The sequence below is a fragment of the Microtus pennsylvanicus genome, chromosome 22 (genome assembly GCF_037038515.1).
Source record: "Microtus pennsylvanicus isolate mMicPen1 chromosome 22, mMicPen1.hap1, whole genome shotgun sequence".
NCBI classification, from domain to species: domain Eukaryota; kingdom Metazoa; phylum Chordata; class Mammalia; order Rodentia; family Cricetidae; genus Microtus; species Microtus pennsylvanicus.
The window spans coordinates 20,394,562-20,413,392 of record NC_134600.1 but is presented as its reverse complement, the minus strand read 5'-3'; the positions used below and the strand labels follow the sequence as shown (position 1 = coordinate 20,413,392).

At 38.0% G+C, this 18,831-nt stretch overlaps 1 protein-coding gene across 1 annotated transcript; it reads right to left on the bottom strand.

The window, feature by feature from the left end:
* Positions 1 to 1,114: 1,114 nt before the first annotated feature.
* Positions 1,115 to 17,080, bottom strand: LOC142839752 (uncharacterized). Its single transcript, XM_075956036.1, has 5 exons — positions 16,971 to 17,080; positions 4,423 to 4,546; positions 3,978 to 4,038; positions 1,218 to 2,578; positions 1,115 to 1,134 (listed from the first exon to the last, which is right to left on the bottom strand). Exons 1-5 carry the CDS (start codon positions 17,016 to 17,018, stop codon positions 1,115 to 1,117), a joined length of 1,614 nt encoding a protein of 537 aa, XP_075812151.1. The 5' UTR covers positions 17,019 to 17,080.
* Between the last annotated feature and the right edge of the window lie 1,751 nt (positions 17,081 to 18,831).

Here is an 18,831-nt window from a genome sequence, read left to right as displayed (position 1 = left end):
AGGCCTTATCACACTGATTATATTCATAGGGTTTCTTTCCAGTATGCGTTCTTTCATGTATTTGAGGAGCACTGTGTTGAGCAAAGGTCTTACCACACTGATTATATTCATAGGGTTTCTCTCCAGTATGTATTCTCTTATGCAATTGAAGAATATGGGCCTGTCCAAATGCCTTACCACACTGATGACATTCATAGGGGTTCTCTCCAGTGTGTGTTTGCTTATGAGATTGAAGATGATCGTGTCGTGCAAAGGCTTTACCACACTGATGACATTCATAGGGTTTCTCTCCAGTATGTGTTCTTTCATGTATTTGAAGATGACTGTGTTGAGCAAAGCCCTTACAACACTGATTATTTTCATAGGGTTTCTCTCCTGTATGTGTTCTTTTATGCCTTTGTAGATCAATGTGTTGAAAAAAGGCCTTACCACACTGACCACATTCATAAGGTTTCTCTCCAGTATGTATTCTTTTATGCAATTGAAGAGTACGGGGCTGTCCAAATCCCTTACCACACTGAATACATTCATAGGGTTTCTCTCTAGTATGTGTTCTTTTATGGTTTTGAAGAGTATTTTGTTGAGCAAAGGCCTTACTACACTGATTACATTCATAAGGTTTCTCTCCAGTATGTGTTCTTTTATGCACTTTAGATGACTGTGTTGAAGAAAGGTCTTACTACACTGACTACATTCATAGGGTTTCTAGGTAGTATGTGATCTTTTATGCAATTGAAGAGTATGAAGCTGTCCCAAGGCCTTACCACACTGATTACATTCATAGGGTTTCTCTCCAGTATGTGTTCTTTTATGCTTTTGAAGAGAACTGTGTTGAGCAAAGGCCTTACCACACTGACTACATGCATAGGGTTTCTCTCCAGTATGTGTTCTTTTATGCAATTGAAGATGATCGTGTCGTGCAAAGGCTTTACCACACTGATTACATTCATAGGGTTTCTCTCCAGTATGTGTTCTTTTATGCACTTTAAGATGACTGTGTTGAACAAAGGCCTTACCACACTGACCACATTCATAAAGTTTCTCTCCAGTATGTTTTCTTTTATGCAATTGAAGAGTACGGGGCTGCCCAAATCCTTTACCACACTGATTACATTCATAGGGTTTCTCTCCAGTGTGTGTTGTTTTATGCGATTGAAGAGTACTTTGTTGAGAAAAGGCCTTACTACACTGATTACATTCATAGGGTTTCTCTCCAGTATGTGTTCTTTTATGGGTTTGAAGAGTACTTTGTTGAGAAAAGGCCTTACTACACTGATTACATTCATAGGGTTTCTCTCCAGTATGTGTTCTTTTATGCTCTTTAAGAGAACTGTGTTGAGCAAAGGCCTTACCACACTGACTACATTCATATGGTTTCTCTCCAGTGTGTGTTCTTTTATGCAATTGAAGATAATCGTGCCGAGCAAAGGCCTTACCACACTGAATACATTCATAGGGTTTCTCTCCAGTATGTGTTCTCTCATGTATTTGAAGATGGCCGTGTTGAGCAAAGGTCTTACCACACTGATTACATTCATAGGGTTTCTCTCCAGTATGTGTTCTTTTATGCTTTTGAAGAGAACTGTGTTGAGCAAAGGCCTTACCACACTGACTACATGCATAGGGTTTCTCTCCAGTATGTGTTCTTTTATGCAATTGAAGATGATCGTGTCGTGCAAAGGCTTTACCACACTGATTACATTCATAGGGTTTCTCTCCAGTATGTGTTCTTTTATGCACTTGAAGATGACTGTGTTGAACAAAGGCCTTACCACACTGACCACATTCATAAAGTTTCTCTCCAGTATGTTTTCTTTTATGCAATTGAAGAGTACGGGGCTGCCCAAATTCCTTACCACACTGATTACATTCATAGGGTTTCTCTCCAGTGTGTGTTGTTTTATGCGATTGAAGAGTACTTTGTTGAGAAAAGGTCTTACTACACTGATTACATTCATAGGGTTTCTCTCCAGTATGTGTTCTTTTATGGGTTTGAAGAGTACTTTGTTGAGAAAAGGCCTTACTACACTGATTACATTCATAGGGTTTCTCTCCAGTATGTGTTCTTTTATGCTCTTTAAGAGAACTGTGTTGAGCAAAGGCCTTACCACACTGACTACATTCATATGGTTTCTCTCCAGTGTGTGTTCTTTTATGCAATTGAAGATAATCGTGCCGAGCAAAGGCCTTACCACACTGAATACATTCATAGGGTTTCTCTCCAGTATGTGTTCTTTCATGTATTTGAAGATGGCCGTGTTGAGCAAAGGTCTTACCACACTGATTACATTCATAGGGTTTCTCTCCAGTGTGTGTTCTTTTATGTGATTGAAGATGACTGTGTCCTGCAAAGGCCTTACCACACTGAATACATTCATAGGGTTTCTCTCCAGTATGTGTTCTTTCATGTATTTGAAGATGACTGTGTTGAGCAAAGGTCTTACCACACTGATTACATTCATAGGGTTTCTCTCCAGTATGTGTTCTTTCATGTATTTGAAGATGACTGTGTTGAGCAAAGGCCTTACCACACTGATTACATTCATAGGGTTTCTCTCCAGTATGTGTTCTTTTATGCCTTTGAAGATCACTCTGATATGCAAAGGCCTTACCACAGTGATTACATTCACAGGGTTTCTTTTCAGTATGTGTTCTTGTGTTCATTTGAAAAGAATTGTGATGAGCAAAGGCTTTACAACACTGATTAGATACATAGGACTTCCCACTATCATGTGTTCTTTTATTCCTCGGAAGCTGACTATCATACGCCAAGGCTTTATCACATTGAGGATCCACTGAATATTTCTTTCCAGAATTGGTTCTTTTAATCCTGCAAGTATAATTGGAACACACAAAAGTTTTACCACATTCAATACACTCATGAACCTACATATCTGTATGTATTATTTTTATAATTTAGTCTAATTGTAAACAGAATTCAGATATTAAGGCTTTATAACTTTGTTTAAACTCATGCTTTCTTCTGTAATTAAGGGTTGTTTTGCATTTTTTAAGACACTTGTCATGGTAAATTCCTTTATTATGTGGTTTAAATTTTCACCTTTACAGAAACATTTTTCAATTTGACATATTTCACATATTTGAAGACAACTGAATAACCTCAGAACAACTTTATTGCATTCTTAAACTGTCCTATCCTGTAAATCATACTACATTTGCTAAGTAAACTAGGACAATAAGAAGTATTTGCACAATTCTAGAACTCATGTGACTTCTCTGCACTGTGACTTTTTTATGTATTAACAGTTATGTGAGAAAACCAATTTTTTATATGGTTCAGTCAATTTGAGAAAGGGTACTTAACATGGGGACTAATGCTTACCTTCTAATTGTTTTTAGAGAGAGAGATGCTGTGATTTTCCATATTCCTATGCTCATAGGCTTGTATTGAGAGTAATTTGTGTTATACAAGGTAAAGGAAGAATCACAAACAAAAAATTTCCACACTGAATTATCATGGTGTGACATTCTGTTCCTCATAGATGTGCAGTAGAGATATTAAAGTTTCTTCACAACAACTGCCACTTAACACTAACTGCTTCTGTCACCAATCTTAATATAGTAATAAGAAGTATATGAGTAATACAACATTTACTATGTGCTCTCGATTTATTAGAAAGTCTTGCAGATATACTTATCATCACTCCAATGTATACACATTTTGTATTATGAGTAGTAAGAAATAAATGGATTGGTGGATCTACAGAATAGCTCTCATGGTTGTATGCTTCAAATGCTGATATCTGTTTAGCCATTTCTCATGTCTTTTTAATTTAAAAAATGCCTTGAAAATGTAATTCAACTACATGAAATTCTATATGGATTTTTCAGAAGTTAATAATCATAAATGCACTTAAAGCTGTGCTTATTCACACTGTTGCTTTTATTTAAATCTTCTAGGACACATTATCATTTTATTAGAGGATCATTATTTTCAGCATGCACAAGAAAATTACCTCTCATGTCTTCTAGAATGTTGACAATGTTCTTTACTATTATGTTCTTCCCAAATGTATCCTAAAATGCAGTACCAGAAAATGTATGTTATAATATTGAATACTATGCATCATTTAAGTAACTATTTTAACTAAAGCTTAGAACCATTTTGATTTATTTACCTCGTTCTTATTCTCCTTTCTAAATCAAATTATTTTTTTCCTCAATTTTTTTCTGTTTTTTCGAGACAGGGTTTCTCTGTAGCTTTTGGTGCCTATCCTGGAACTAGCTCCTGTAGACGAGGCTGGCCTCGAACTCACAGAGATCTGCCTGCCTCTGCCTCCCGAGTGCTGGGATAAAAGTGTGTGCCACCACTGCCCGGTTTAAATCAAATTATTGAAGAATATCATTAAGCAAGAAAAAGCTGTCCCTTTATTTTGAAACAAGAAGGAAATTAATTTTTACCTATAGTAGTGAGGTTCCTGTAGGTCTCCAGCATCACATCTTTGTAGAGATTCTTCTGGGAAGGATCCAGCAAATTCCACTCTTCCTCAGTGAAGTTGATATGCACATCATCATAGGTCACTGCCTTCTAAAATATGCCATACATGATAGTGACATGATAGTGACAACATTGTAAATGTTTTCTTTGATAGTGTAGTCATAAAATTCTGGTATTCCCTAGTCATATTCTAAGACATAGACACTCACTTTAGAAGGAAATTGTATAGGAGAGTCATCTCTGTCATTTCTGTACTCTTTGAATGAGATATTACCTTACATGTGAAATATCTATTAGCAAAGAGAAACAAGGAAACAGATCAACAGTATATAGTACACATGAGAAAATTTTATGAAGATTAACTAACTACAAATAGATAAATAAGTTGGACAACCTGGTTGTATTGACTCATGCCTTTAAGCTCAGAACTTCAAAAGCAGAGGCGGGTATATTTTTCCCTGAGTTAAATGCCAGACAAGTCTGTGCAATAAGGTCCAGGAAGGTGAAAGTACATAGTAAAACCCTGTCTTCCAGGAAGTGGTGGTGCATGCCTTTAATCCCAGCAATCAGGAGGCAGAGGCAGGTTGGTTTCTGTGAGTTTGAGGCCAGCCTGTACTTTGAGAGATAGTTCCAGGACAGGCTCCCAAGCTACAGAGAAACCCTGTCTCAAAAATCAAATAAACAATAAACAAAAACCAAACAAACAAAAAGACACTGTCTACATTGCAAATATCAGTGAATCAAGCAAGAAAAATAGAGGAACTCAGAGGTTTTTACTGGAGTTCCTACAAAGAAGTATGCATTCACTCCACTTCTCTATTTATCTTCCAAACTTCCGAAGTGCCCTAATTTAAACTGTAATGACAATAACATTTTACAAATAGAGATTTATGTTTAAAAGAGTTACAAATGGACAGATGAAAAGATTAGCAATATAAATCTTGGGCATAAGTAAAAAACACAAGCTGGGAGAGAGATGACTGAGTAGTACCTAGCTTTTGATGGCCTTGAATAGATGTGGCAGAATTGCCAGTACTTATTTGGGAATCATAACTATCCACTATTCCAAGTTCACAAATTCTGTGATCCTTTAATCATGTTGAGGACCAGGTACTCATGTGGTCCATAGTCATGCCGATACATCAAATTGTTATATTAATTTTTTTTTTTTTGGTTTTTCGAGACAGGGTTTATCTGTGGCTTTGGAGCCTGTCCTGGAACTAGCTCTGTAGACCAGGCTGCTCTCAAACTCACAGAGTTCCGCCTGCCTCTGCCTCCCAAGTGCTGGGATAAAAGGCATGTGCCACCATCGCCCGGCAAATTGTTATATTAATTTTAAAAATGTAAAGTAAGCATAACAAGCAGGAAGAAGTTCATGCACCTACAATTCAATGACTCTGAATGCTTAGGCAGTACTAATGTCACACCTACTGAAAGACTTCCAGACCCCAAAATGGGGGGAAAAAGCTACTTCTATCATAGCTAACACAAACCAGAATACCAAAGAGCAAATAGAAACCAAGGAACCAAACGTGCATCCAACAAAGACAAACAGAGATACTGGCACCTAGACCTGCAGTCACCTCAGACCCAGATACCTGACAACAGCACAATAACATGCTCAACAACAGACAGAACAATATGTCACTACCATATTCCAACTCTCCTACTACAGCACACCCTGAATATTCAAACACAGTCAAAGTACAATTAAGTTAGATCAACTATGAAGATGTTTTATGTCCTTAAGAAAGAAGTGAATGAATTCTTTCAAAAAGCAGGGGAAAGAAAAATGAAATCTTGGAGAATAATAATAAACCCCTTAAAAAAGTCAAACAAGCAAACAGTTGACAGAAATGAATATATCAGTTCAAGAAGTGAAAATTGAAATAGAAGCATGAAAAAAATGCAAGCTGAAGGATTTCTGGAGATAAAAAACTAGATAAATGAAAAGAAAAAACTGGCAAATTAAGGTGAAGTCTATCTTATCTTTGTGAGTCTAAACTTTTATATATAATTTACACATACCATAACTAAGGAAAACGTTAACGATATCATCGTTTTCAACTCAATCAAAAAAACCCAGGGCATAACATTAGCCTGGAAGGTCTGTGGCAGCAAAAGCAGAGCCTCTTTTCCAAAGTAACAAATTTTGAAGTCAAGATACCTTTAAAGTATGTGTGGGGTTATCATAGCAGCCCCCAAATCAATGTCTCTCTCTGCCGTCCAAAAATTCAAAGAAAGCACAATGTGTAACCCAGACTCTGTGTGTATTTTCTATCTTTTCAAGGTCCATTAATTGTATTACTTATTTTTTTCTTTAAGAACCTTAGTGTAAATTCCTTTAAAAACCATTTTTAATCCATGACTCTGTCTATATTTATCCTTTCTGTCTTAAGCCCATGGACAGTTATCAAATAAACTATCAGAGGCCTTGTTATCTGAATGTTTTTACTGTGTATCTGTAATCCTTTTCTGATGAGGAGTGTTTTTGTAATTGAAAGCTGCAATTGACTTTCATTTTTGTGCTTTTACAACCCCTCATTTTTAACTTTCTTAGGGTTTATGTGGATTTAGTTGCCAAACATTTGGTGTCCTAATGTAAATGGGGACTACACTTTCATCTTCTGGCTGCCTAGACCCAAATAATAACACACAAACTATATAATTACATCAGCATTTTTAAAATGGTAAAGGCATATTCCTAGCTAGATTTCACATGTTCAGTTCATCCATTTCTATTCATCTATGTATCATCATGAGGTTGTGGCTTACACGTAATGTTTTGGGATATTTCTATCACCTTCAGTGAATACGTGGCATCTCTTTGATCTTCCCAAATAGTACACCGACCAGTCTGGTCTGTCTTCATTAAAAAAAAAGTAACAAATGCTGGAAAGTAATGAAATTGCTCTCCAACTACAATCAGGTCCTTTTTCATAATTTGGACTCCACAGTCCTATTTTCCTGTGCAGTGCACACTCAAAACTGTTGCTTCTATTCTGGACTGAGGTAGAAACCACTCTCCACATACAAATCTTCTTCCTTTTCCTTTACCTGCAATGGATATTCAGTTTTATAACTCCAATTTATAACTTTGAAACTGGTGATAGAATCATTTAATTTAAGATTTTAAAGGTGTAATGTAGGACAAGGTCATTGCTCAGGCGAAGAGAAGACAGGGACCAAATCCTCTTATGTCAAGATAAGATAGATAGTGTCAAAGAAATTTCTGAAATACAGTAGAGTTGGTATTAGAATTGATATGACTTCCTAGGAAGAAATCACTCCACATGTTAGAGCGATTAATAAAGAAAAAATCATTTAATAATATTCACATACATCTCTAACTAATGCTCAAAGAGGACCCAAGCTAGAATAATTTTTTGCATTTCGCATATTTTCTTATCCTTATGTCTTTCAGGTTCAGGCTCCACACTCTGAACAATTTAAATAGGGGTGGAAGGCTACAAGTCTACCCACCTGGACAGATGGAAGACTTACACAGTAAAGTCTTCCCAGCATTATTTCTTACATAAACCAATGACCTTAAACAGTAAGACCATCTTCAGTGACAGGATCATGAGATGTCAGACTTTTCTTCCATTTTTACAAGTTTTTTATTAGCCTCTTAAATGAGTTGATGGCCCTGATTTTGGTACATTTCTATCCAGACTTACAAGATGGAGATTCCAGGGGATGTGAAGGATAGGAAAAGTATAAGGCAGAAAAGATAAAAACAGACTAGGGAAGTTTTGCACAAGCTATGTCTCAAGTCAAGTAAATTTCCTAAGAAGAATAGATTTGGGCTGAAGCGATGGCTCAGTGGTTAACAGTATTGACTTCTCCTTGAGAGGACCTGGGTTCAATTCCCAGTACCCACATGACAGCTCCTAAATATCTGTATATCCAGTTTTATGAGATCTGATACCTACACACCAACACATATAAAATAAGATAGAATAACTCATAAAATATCCAGTATTTATACTGACCGAGAACTAAACTTGGGGCTCTTTCATATTGACTTTCAGTCCTCTCAGTCTGTTTTATGTTTCTGTCTTCATTTCTCTTAATCTAACATTTCCTCAGCCTCAGCATCCCTTCCCAGGGAACCCCCAGCTTAATTCTGTTGGACAGACCATATGGGGTATCCAACTATGCTTGAACAAAATTTACTGCAGTTTCTGTACGATGTTGTTTTGATACAAGGAACTACTTTGCATATTCTATCCATAAATTAAGAGCTTACCTAGATAGAGCCTTATACATTAGGGCACCTTGTTAAGACTTAAATGTAAAGCAAGGGCTTTCTCTTTAGTTGTGTAAAATCCTTGAAAATCTCTCTTGCTTTCACTACTGGACAGCCATCTGAAACAACCTAGTGCATTTTTCCTCAACAAAATATAGATTTATTTCATTCTTTATATGTGTCTTTTGCACTGTAGATTTGAAGGAGTCAGCAGTAATAACCATCCATCAGAAATAATATTTTGTCTAAGATATCAGTCCATTAATTTTTAATTCTGCCTTTGTCACTTTCTTGGGACATGGAAAGATTAAGAAAGATTGGGGGCCAAAGTGTCACACAACTGATCTCCAGCAAACTTTTTATGAAGTTTTCTAAGCTCCTGTCCTTACTTAATAGGCCAAAATAAATTAATACTTCCACAAAGAATATGAGAACAATCAGAATTATTATATCTTTATCAGAAACAGAAAATAATGGCAATTTCCAGGATCAATACAGTGTACTTGCCAGGATATCATGAAGACTGCAAGCTATACAGGGAATACAGGATTGTGGTCTCAGACCAAGTGTACTGTTGAACTTCCATACTTCCTTGACCACTAAGGGATTACTCAGAGAAACACAGATTAGCCTGAATGACTCACTGCTCGAGGGAGTGCATCACCATGTCAGCAACTTAATAAACCACACTGTGCCCCAGGAGCCCTGGATTTTAATGTGAAATAACTAAGACACATGTCTCTCAGGGTAGATGGGCCAATCCAACTCCTTTTTCCCTGCAGAGCCTTTTGTCCACTAAAATCCTATAACCTTGACCTCCACTGCCTGCCACTACTCTCAACACTCCTGTCTTTCAGGTCCTACAATGACAGTCAGTTAAGCTGTGTAGAGTTTTCTATGACTTTTGACATCTAACGCCCTGTTAACTTGAAAATTCTTCCACAGTCAATATTCCCAAGTCCATTGCAGCAACAAAACCACTTTTATGATACCATTTTTATTCCAACTTGCTTCTTTGTCCCTGTGATTAAAGTATCTAACCTAAAGCAACTCTGGTAATGGACAGCTTGATTTGTTTGTTACCCCTAAGTCAGAATCCACCACTGTGGGAGCTTAGGATAGGAACTCAAGTTAATCACTGGAGGCAAAACCTTTTGAACCATTGTTTCCTGGTTTTTGGGCTGGAGAGATGGCTCAGAGGTTAAGAGCATTGTTTGCTCTTCCAAAGATCCTGAGTTCAATTCCCAGCAACCACATGGTGGCTCACAACCATCTGTAATGAGGTCTGGTGCCCTCTTCTGGCCTGTAGACATACACGCAGACAGAATATTGTATACATAATACATAAATAAACAAATAAATAAAGGTATTTCCTGGTTTTCTCTTGTGCTTTGTCACTGCTTTGTGCTCAGGTAGACCCCTTAATCAGACCAGGCCCACGTGCTTAGAGACATTGCCAACTCAGTGGAAGAGTCTTCTTCCAACATCAGTCATCAATCAACATAATCACTTTCAGAAAGAAATTTAACCACACACTCAATTGATAATTCCTCAGATGACCCTAGCCTTTGTCTTGTTGGCAGCTGAGGCAGAGAAAGTATTGTATGAGAATGTTTTTAAAGAACCAAAAACATAATGTAGTATTCCTGTCAATCACTTAAGCAGCACCTAACCATGAGGATAACAACAAATGGAAAACACAGATATTCCAGAAAATGGAAAGAGAAAAGGATCTAAGATCTAGAAGAGAAAACTAAAACTGTCACTCCATAGAAACTATTCAAAACAAAAACTTAAGGAACTGATAGCAGAGGAAATATTCTGAATACAAATTGATGAAGGTCCATTATTTTTGAAATTTTAGTGATATAATTAGATTATTGTCCATAAAATCAACATAGATGGCACCAATGCCAAAACAAGACTCAAAGGACAGATCTATGAATATATATTATGGTCACATAAACAAGAACTACAAGATTCTAGTCAAAATCAAATTTCAGAAAATCACTGGCCATCACTCATCCTGTACACCCCAGTTCTCTTTTTTACTAATAACAGAAAAAGGGTTGGGTAAGGAGGGCTATTCCACCAAAATTCACAAAATTCACAAAATTCACTTGACACCTTCTGATATTTTTGCTTTGTGGAAATAGTTTTGATTACTAAAAGGATCTCATTCTCTTATGATAAAGAAAATGTTGTCTGTTAGGATCACTTAGACATCATGTCATTTCCTACAATTGGTGATTGCCTTTAAGTCTGTATCAGAGTGAGGAACTATAAACTTTTCAAATGAAATTTCAAGAGAACAGATTTTGAAAGAATCACTGTACATGTGAAGTAACTTGCTTTACTTTGACTACTTTATAAATCATAATTTTGAAAACAAGGTTATTCCTATTTTTTGAGTATGTTTGTGCATGAGACAAAATGCCTGTGATATACAAAACAATGATTGTCAGATCTCTTGGATTGGGAATAGTAGAGATTTATTAACCTGCAAACTTGAATGTAGGTTTAAACTCAGGTAATCAACAGGGAAAAAAATATGTGCTGAGCCACTTGGCAAGATGCATAATAAATTTCATCAAATAATCCAAGTCTTTCTCAGATTAATAAATAACAAGAAAAACAAAACATAAATAAAGAAGTAAAGCCGGGCGGTGGTGGCCCACACCTTTAATCCCAGCACTCGGGAGGCAGAGGCAGATGGATCTCAATAAGTTCGAGACCAGCCTGGTCTACAAGAGCTAATTCCAGGATAGGCTCCAAAACCACAGAGAAACCCTGTCTGAAATACCAAAAAAAAAGTAAGGAAATGAGGCAGGCATCTAAGATGAAAAAAGGAATCTGTACAGAAACATCCCCCAAACCTCAAACTTAAGGAACTGATGATGCAAGAAATTTTCTGAATAAAATTGGTGAAGGTCCATCATTTTCAAGAAAGTGAATAATAAATTAATTTCAGTTGTAGATCACAAAAAAATCATATACACATTCACATAATATGCTTTCTGCATTTTTCACAAAGATCCATCAATCAAGAATGTGTATAATGTTTGTGAAAGAATAAAGGTTTTAAAGAGAAAGAGCTGTGAACAAAAGCAGGAATATGTAGTCAATTTTTAATCAAAAGACCAAAGTAAACTTGGGCAAGGAAAAGTGTGATCTTGGTCAATGCTACCCAGCTTTCTTTGATTATATGTGTACAGAAATTAAATAAACATAAACTGTTCAACTTTCACAAAGATATCTCAAAGTGATCCTTAAACTGTTGTTTCTGACCCCCAGTTACTGATCTGTCTTCTGAGATGCAGCCACATGATATAGATGCTCTCTTTGCAAATACAGAATATCTCTTGTTACAGCTCTCCAGATCCTTGTGCTATCTTCTGGTTGAAGGGAAACACAGTCCCACTGATGTCCAATCCCAAAACAACCTAAAAGATGATTTAAAATCTGCTTTGTGCTACATGCATTATTGCAGAATTGATGGATTGTGCCCTATCTACCTGGCTAACACAATGCACACCAGAGAAATCTCTGCACATCAGAAACTCCTTTAGTCCCCTGGTAAGCTTCACTGGATCACACCATTGTGGCATGTGGCAGAATCACATTAACAGAATTCTACTCAAGTATTGCTCTACCAGTTCCTAAACAATTTGTAATCTTTAGAACAGAAACCTGAAATTGGAAAGCAGTATTCAGATATTCAATATTCTAGAAATTAGAACTTCAGTTTTCTAATCTCTCTTCCCACTGCACAACAAAAGCAGTGCCCACGTGTATACTCTGGACAGAGATACAACCAGCATCATATCTTTCCATTCCAGGGCTGTAGAGTCTCTCCTTCCCCACTAAATCTACACATAAGGAGGCTCAGAGAACAAGGGCCACTGCCAGCATGGACCACATGGACCAATATAACTACAGTCTGGCTCATTATCCAAGTCACAGCAGAAATAACAGTTCAACAGACCTGCTCTATACACCACCCCCACTCTGCATGGGATAGCTTGTGTATTCCTTAAAGCTACCTACTACAGAGGCAGAGGACAGTCATGGAAAGAACCCACAAACTATCTGCCCCTGGTACTCTTGATTGCCAATGCTTCCCAGAATTCCCTCATTGGCTAGGGCCTCCCAGCTGGGACTCACAATATTAGCAGCTCCTCTACTGGAGGATCAGAGATCAAATGACTCAGACAGCACAGCCCTTCCAGTTCTGCCCTCCCAGCCCAGCAGACAGGGCCCCAGTTTAAAAGCTTTGTATATAGCACACATTATTCCACTCTCCTAGAGCACACACATCCGGTTCCTCATTCAAAGTGCAGGGTCCTTTGTGTGCACATTCCATTACACACTCACTTTCCAGTGCAGCCATCACCTTGTCTGAGAGATGCAAAATTTTGGAGAAAATCAGGTCCCATTCATAAAGTAATTACTGTTACTGTGTAACTGTGGTTACTTTGTAACTGTTGTCAAAATGACAAACCATGAATTAGAAAACAATCCAGGCATATTAGGACTTGAAGGCAGCAAAGAGAATGTAAATATGACATAGTTTTCATCTCAAAAATTATTTTGAAAACTTGAAACACACTTTATGGCCATGTGCTCAGAGACTAGGGATTTGTATTCATGCACATTAAATATTTCTCATATATTTTATCTAAAGATGATTGTCTTAATGCAGGAATGTAGAAGTCCTTTTAAGCAGGGCCACAATATTTTATCTAGATCTTCTATTTTAGATGAACTTCTGTAAATAGAGCAAATAGGTTTAAAGATATGGTCATTCCCTTTCCAAGATTCTTTACTGCTCTGGTCTGTGGACTGCAAACAATGGTCAATCAGGTCAATCATAGAACATCTACAATTGACTCCCTGATTCCACATAGCTAATCTCAACTTCTATGGAAGAAGGAAAGCTGTTACCCTCAGTCCAACCTTTTTGTTTCTGCTCTGTGTCTCCACCAGCTTCAAGTTGGTCAAGGAGCTCAACTTTTGCACAGGTCCCTATGCTTCTAAGTCCCCAATAAAGCCCGAAAGATCAGCAGACACTCATTAACTACTCTATTTTTTTCTCATTGACAAACCAAGGTCATACCTGTAAGGAGTTGCAGGACTGTTTTCCCAGCACTAGGCAGCAGAGGAAAGATTGATTAGGAGTTCAACATGATTCTCAATTACACAGCATGAGGCAAGCCTAAACTATAGGGCACGTTGCTCTACACAGAAATCAATAATCAACATCACTTGAAAGAAATAAAATGAAACTATTAATGACTTTGAAATGTTGGAGAACAGAAACAGAAACAAGAGCAGCAATACGCTTAAGAAAATATCTGAAAATGACAGCAATAAGTGATTTTTTTAAATGACAAAAATACTGCACTTTTAAGATTAAATAAAGCATTCTATATTGGCTTTGAAAGAGTAGGCCCTTCTATAAGAGAGAGGATGTCATTAATAAGAGATAGATTGATGGTGCCCATATACATATGTTGGCTGCTGAGATCTGTAACCTGACACATAGAGTTAGTCAATGGCCTGTTTCTCAGATCTCTGAGTTGACATAACTGTGTCAAGCAAGATCAACCGCATCTGCAGAGGATAGTGGCCTAATTGCAAATTCAATGTTCATTGGCTCAAGATGACCTTCCCAATCTGTACACCCACACAATTGATCTGCATTCATTCACATGGGATTAAATTAGTAACACATGTTGGGAAATTACAAATTCACTGAACCTACCACAATCAGACCCTTTTTCATAATGGTGGCTTCAATAGTTGATTGCCTCCACTGTTTCCCCTGCAGTGTACACAATAAACTATTCATCCTATTCTGGTCTGAAGACAGAAGGAATGCTCCATATGCAAATCCTTTACTGTGACTACATTGGATAGTCAACTACATGACTCAAATGCATAAGTCTAAAACTGTGGGCCGGGCAATGGTGGTGCACACATTTAATCCCAGCACTCAGGAGGCAGAGGCAGGCGGATCTCTGTGAGTTCGAGACCAGCTTGGTCCACAGAGCTAGTTCCAGGACAGGCTCCAAAGCCACAGAGAAGCCCTGTCTCAAAAAACAAAACAAAACAAAAACAAAAAACAAACAAACAAAAAAACCTGTGAGGTTTTAAAGTAATTTTTTAGGGGAATTTTGAAAGTGTAGTATACCAAGGACGCCTGAGTCAAATTAAGAATTTGCCTCAGAAACTATTTTTCTAACAGGATGGAAATGCAGCTGTTCTAGAATTAATATGCCTTTCCATTGAGAAATCACTTCATATACATAGGATATTAATAAAGAAAGACCTCTTTAATGATGGTAGACATCAATCTCTGCTAATGCTCAAAGAGGAGCCAGCTAGACAGATTTCATGTTTGCTGTTGTCCTTAAGCCTCCTTTAGGATTAGGCTCTAGGTTACACTTTGAACAATTGAAATAGAAACAGACAACTTGCCAGGCTAGACATTTAGTCAGATAGGAGAGTTACAGAGCAAATATATTTCCAGGATAATTTCTTATGTACACTGGTGACTTGAATCAGCAGATCATGCTTCAGTAACATGGTCCTGTGTTGAAGGTCATAGGGGATGACAATATTAGGAAAAGTAAAATGTGAAAAGTTAAAAATTTAGGGTGGGGAGGTCTTACAGATGCCTAGTAAGCTTCCCGAGAAAAAACAGCAACTTGCTGGACATTGATGGCACACACCCTTGCTTAGCCAAGGGACCTCTATGAGTTCAAGGACAGCCGTGTCTACCCAGTGAGTTCCAGGATAGTCAGGACAGTCCAACAGAGAAACACTGTTTCAAAAAATTTTAAAAACATGAGTAAAAGAAGAATAGCATCTTGGATACTTCCAGAGGGGAAATGGAAGGAAATGGGAGAATTATAAGAAGTCAGAAGGGGGCTAGAGAAATGGCTCAGTGGTTAAGAGCATTGCCTGCTCTTCCGAAGGTCATGAGTTCAATTCCCGGCCACCACATGGTGGCTCACAATCATCTGTAATGAGGTCTGCTGCCCTCTTCTGGTCTGCAGACATACACACGGACAGAATATTATATACTGTATACATAATAAATAAATAAGTATTTTTTTTAAAAAGAAGTCAGTAAACAATATCATATGAATTTGGGAGGTTAGTCAGACAATTCTACTCAATTGGAACACAGGTTATCTCAAGAACTTTACTAAGAGCACAGCCTGGGAACTGATAACCATAGCTCTACACGGTGAAAGGGTTGGGTTCTTAGGACCTAAAGGAACCCCTCCACAAAGGCCTTGGCACCAGACCATTACTAGGTCTCCAAAGCATATTCCTGGTTTTAGAGAAGATCTGTTTTATTATCAATACATCAGGTCCTTAGGGAAACTCAAAAGGCTTAGCCCCCAGGCTGTTACCAGATCTCCTAGGAATGTCCCTGCTCCTCGCCTGAGGAAACAAATAAAACCTTTGATTGATCAGGTAACTCCTTCTCACAACAATATTTCGCATTTAAAATATATGTCACCTGGTGTCCTATTGCCCATCTGGAAGAACTGTGCTTTTCTTAAGAAGAAAACTGGAACTTTAAGGCGCATTAGACCTTATGGTTGGTTGGGAACCTGTAATGCCTCCTTGAAAAGCTTGCTAGATGTTTTTTTCTTAAATGAGGATGTGCCTGGTGTCTGGCTTTAAATCAGTGGTGGCTTCTCTGTAGCAGTTTGGAGCTAAATATCTGGACAATCCAGTTGAACAAAGTGTGCCCTAGCATCCTAATCTCAAACAGCCCTGATTAAAACATACTCATCTTCTGGGTGATTTAGAGGCAGTCCTCCCTCAGTGAAATTCTACTTTGTGAGACTGAACTATTTCCAAGGCATTGGAAAATCCTTTATATCAGCAATTCAACTCTTCTACATGGCAGCTTAGAAGTGCAGCGCTACCCAACAGGTGAGCTGCCTTGATACCGTCCACATAGCTAAATATAAATGGAGATTGTATTTAAAGTTAAATGCAAAGTGCTCAATTTTGAGAAGATACTGGAGAAACTAGGCCTCTCTAAGTATGGCATATTGAAGTTGAGAAGAAAGATTTTTGTACACACAGCACCCTGCTCCCAATTCTCTAAGCAGATTAAGCCCACAGCACTAGGTCTACTAATTAACAGGACCACATGGGACTTCACGAGGCAGGAAATATGGCGGCAGGTTCCCACACAGATCCCGGGAGGAGGCACCATGCTGTTTGCGGCACCTCACCCTCCTCCTCCCCATCTGGAGACAGCATTCCCTCGCTCACCATGTTGTGGTTCCCCAAATTGCCAAAGCTCTCAGTTCATCATCTCCCTGCAGCAGGAACTTCACCACAGCACAGGAAACAACAGGCACAAGCTCCTCCACAAAGCCGAGTCTGAAGGCGCGTGACCGGAAGAGCCCTGCACTGTTTCCGACTGACAAGTCACCTGGAGGGCCTGATTGGCTGGTGCGGTCTGAGTAGCAAGAACACTGTCCACAGGGCTACAGTGTGCTTAAAGACACAGCACACTGGTTCCTGGCCATTCCATCCACCTGAGTCAAAGATCTTTTCTAGATTGGCCAAGGTTTGCATTTCAATAGCACTTGCTCCTTGCTCCAAATGGAGACACAGTCCTAATCTTGCACTCCATAGGAACTTTCCCCTTTTCCTTCAGGACACAAAGTGGCTAGCTAGCTTGTACTATGCACTGGGCTGTGCTAGGTGGATGCAGTGATTTCTTGTCCTACAGGGGAAAGGGTGCACAGAATACTAACAGCTAAAGATAACTTTAAGGCCACAAAAGATGATTATTCTGTGGCTTCATGCTGAGGTCACATGAACGGAAGTTACTTTTAACATGGTTTTCACAGGGATTTCACACAACAGAAAAGAGAAAAGGATGAACCAGATCTTAAACAAGATGATTGGTCTTAACCCAAATGATGGCTGGATGATAGCTCCATTGCTTTATGGATTCTATTCCTGAAATTCAAAGCAAATTCCAGGCAAATGAATAATAATAAAAAAGTGTAGTGTTAGGGCTAGAGAGATGGCTCAGAGGTTAAGAGCACTAGCTGCTCTTCCAGAAGTCCTGAGTTCAATTCACAGCAACCACATGGTGGCTCACAACCATCTGTACTGAGATCTGGCACCCTCCTTTGGTGTCTGGGCATTATCGAGGCAGAATGTTGTATGCATAATAAATAAATCTTTAAAAAAATAAAAATAAAAAGTGTAATGTTCATGGAAATTTGAATACATAGGTAATAATGGAGCTGGGAAGTATGTCTCTATGAGCACTATTGTTAGCCAGCACATCTCTTTCCTTGGTCAGGTAAATAAAATATACAATTGCAGTATTCAAGATTCTCTACATGAGCAGAACAGGTAGAATGAATCTCACCATGATTGTAAGAAGTGGGCTTATTAGAATGTCTTACAAGCTGTGGTCCAGGTAACTTAAAAATAGTTGTCTACCAATGGTAATTGGAAAAATCCAGGACATTGCTTCTCAATGTTTTGTCTAAGATGAAGTGAAGAATTCAGTAACTGTTCAGTCCACGAGACTGGCTATTGTGTGTGTTTTGTTTTCTGCTATGAATTTGAGTAGTGTGCTTTCAAGGTCTGGGAAGAAGAGTTTTGGGATGGTGATGGAGATTGCATTAAATATATTAATTGCTTTTGGTATTATGTTGATTCTACCTATCCAAGAGCATCTTTCCATTTTCTAGTATTTTCTTCAATTTCTTTCTTTAAAGACTTAAGTTTTGAAATAACAGGTCTTTCACTTCTTTGATTACTGTTACCTGAAGATATTTTAAATTATTTGTGGCTATTGTCAATGGTGATGCTCCTCTGATTGCTTTCTTAGCTTTTTTTATTTGTATATAGGAGGAGTACTGATTTTTTTGAGCTGATCTTGTATCCTGACAAATTACTGAAGGTACTTATAGGCTGTAGGAGTTCCCTGATAGAGTTTGTGGGGTCACTTATTTATACTATCATATTATCTGTGAGTAGCAAAAGCTTAACTTCTTCCTTTCCAGTTTAGATCCCCATGATCTTCTTTGTTTTCTGTTTTCTCTAGCTAGAATTTCAA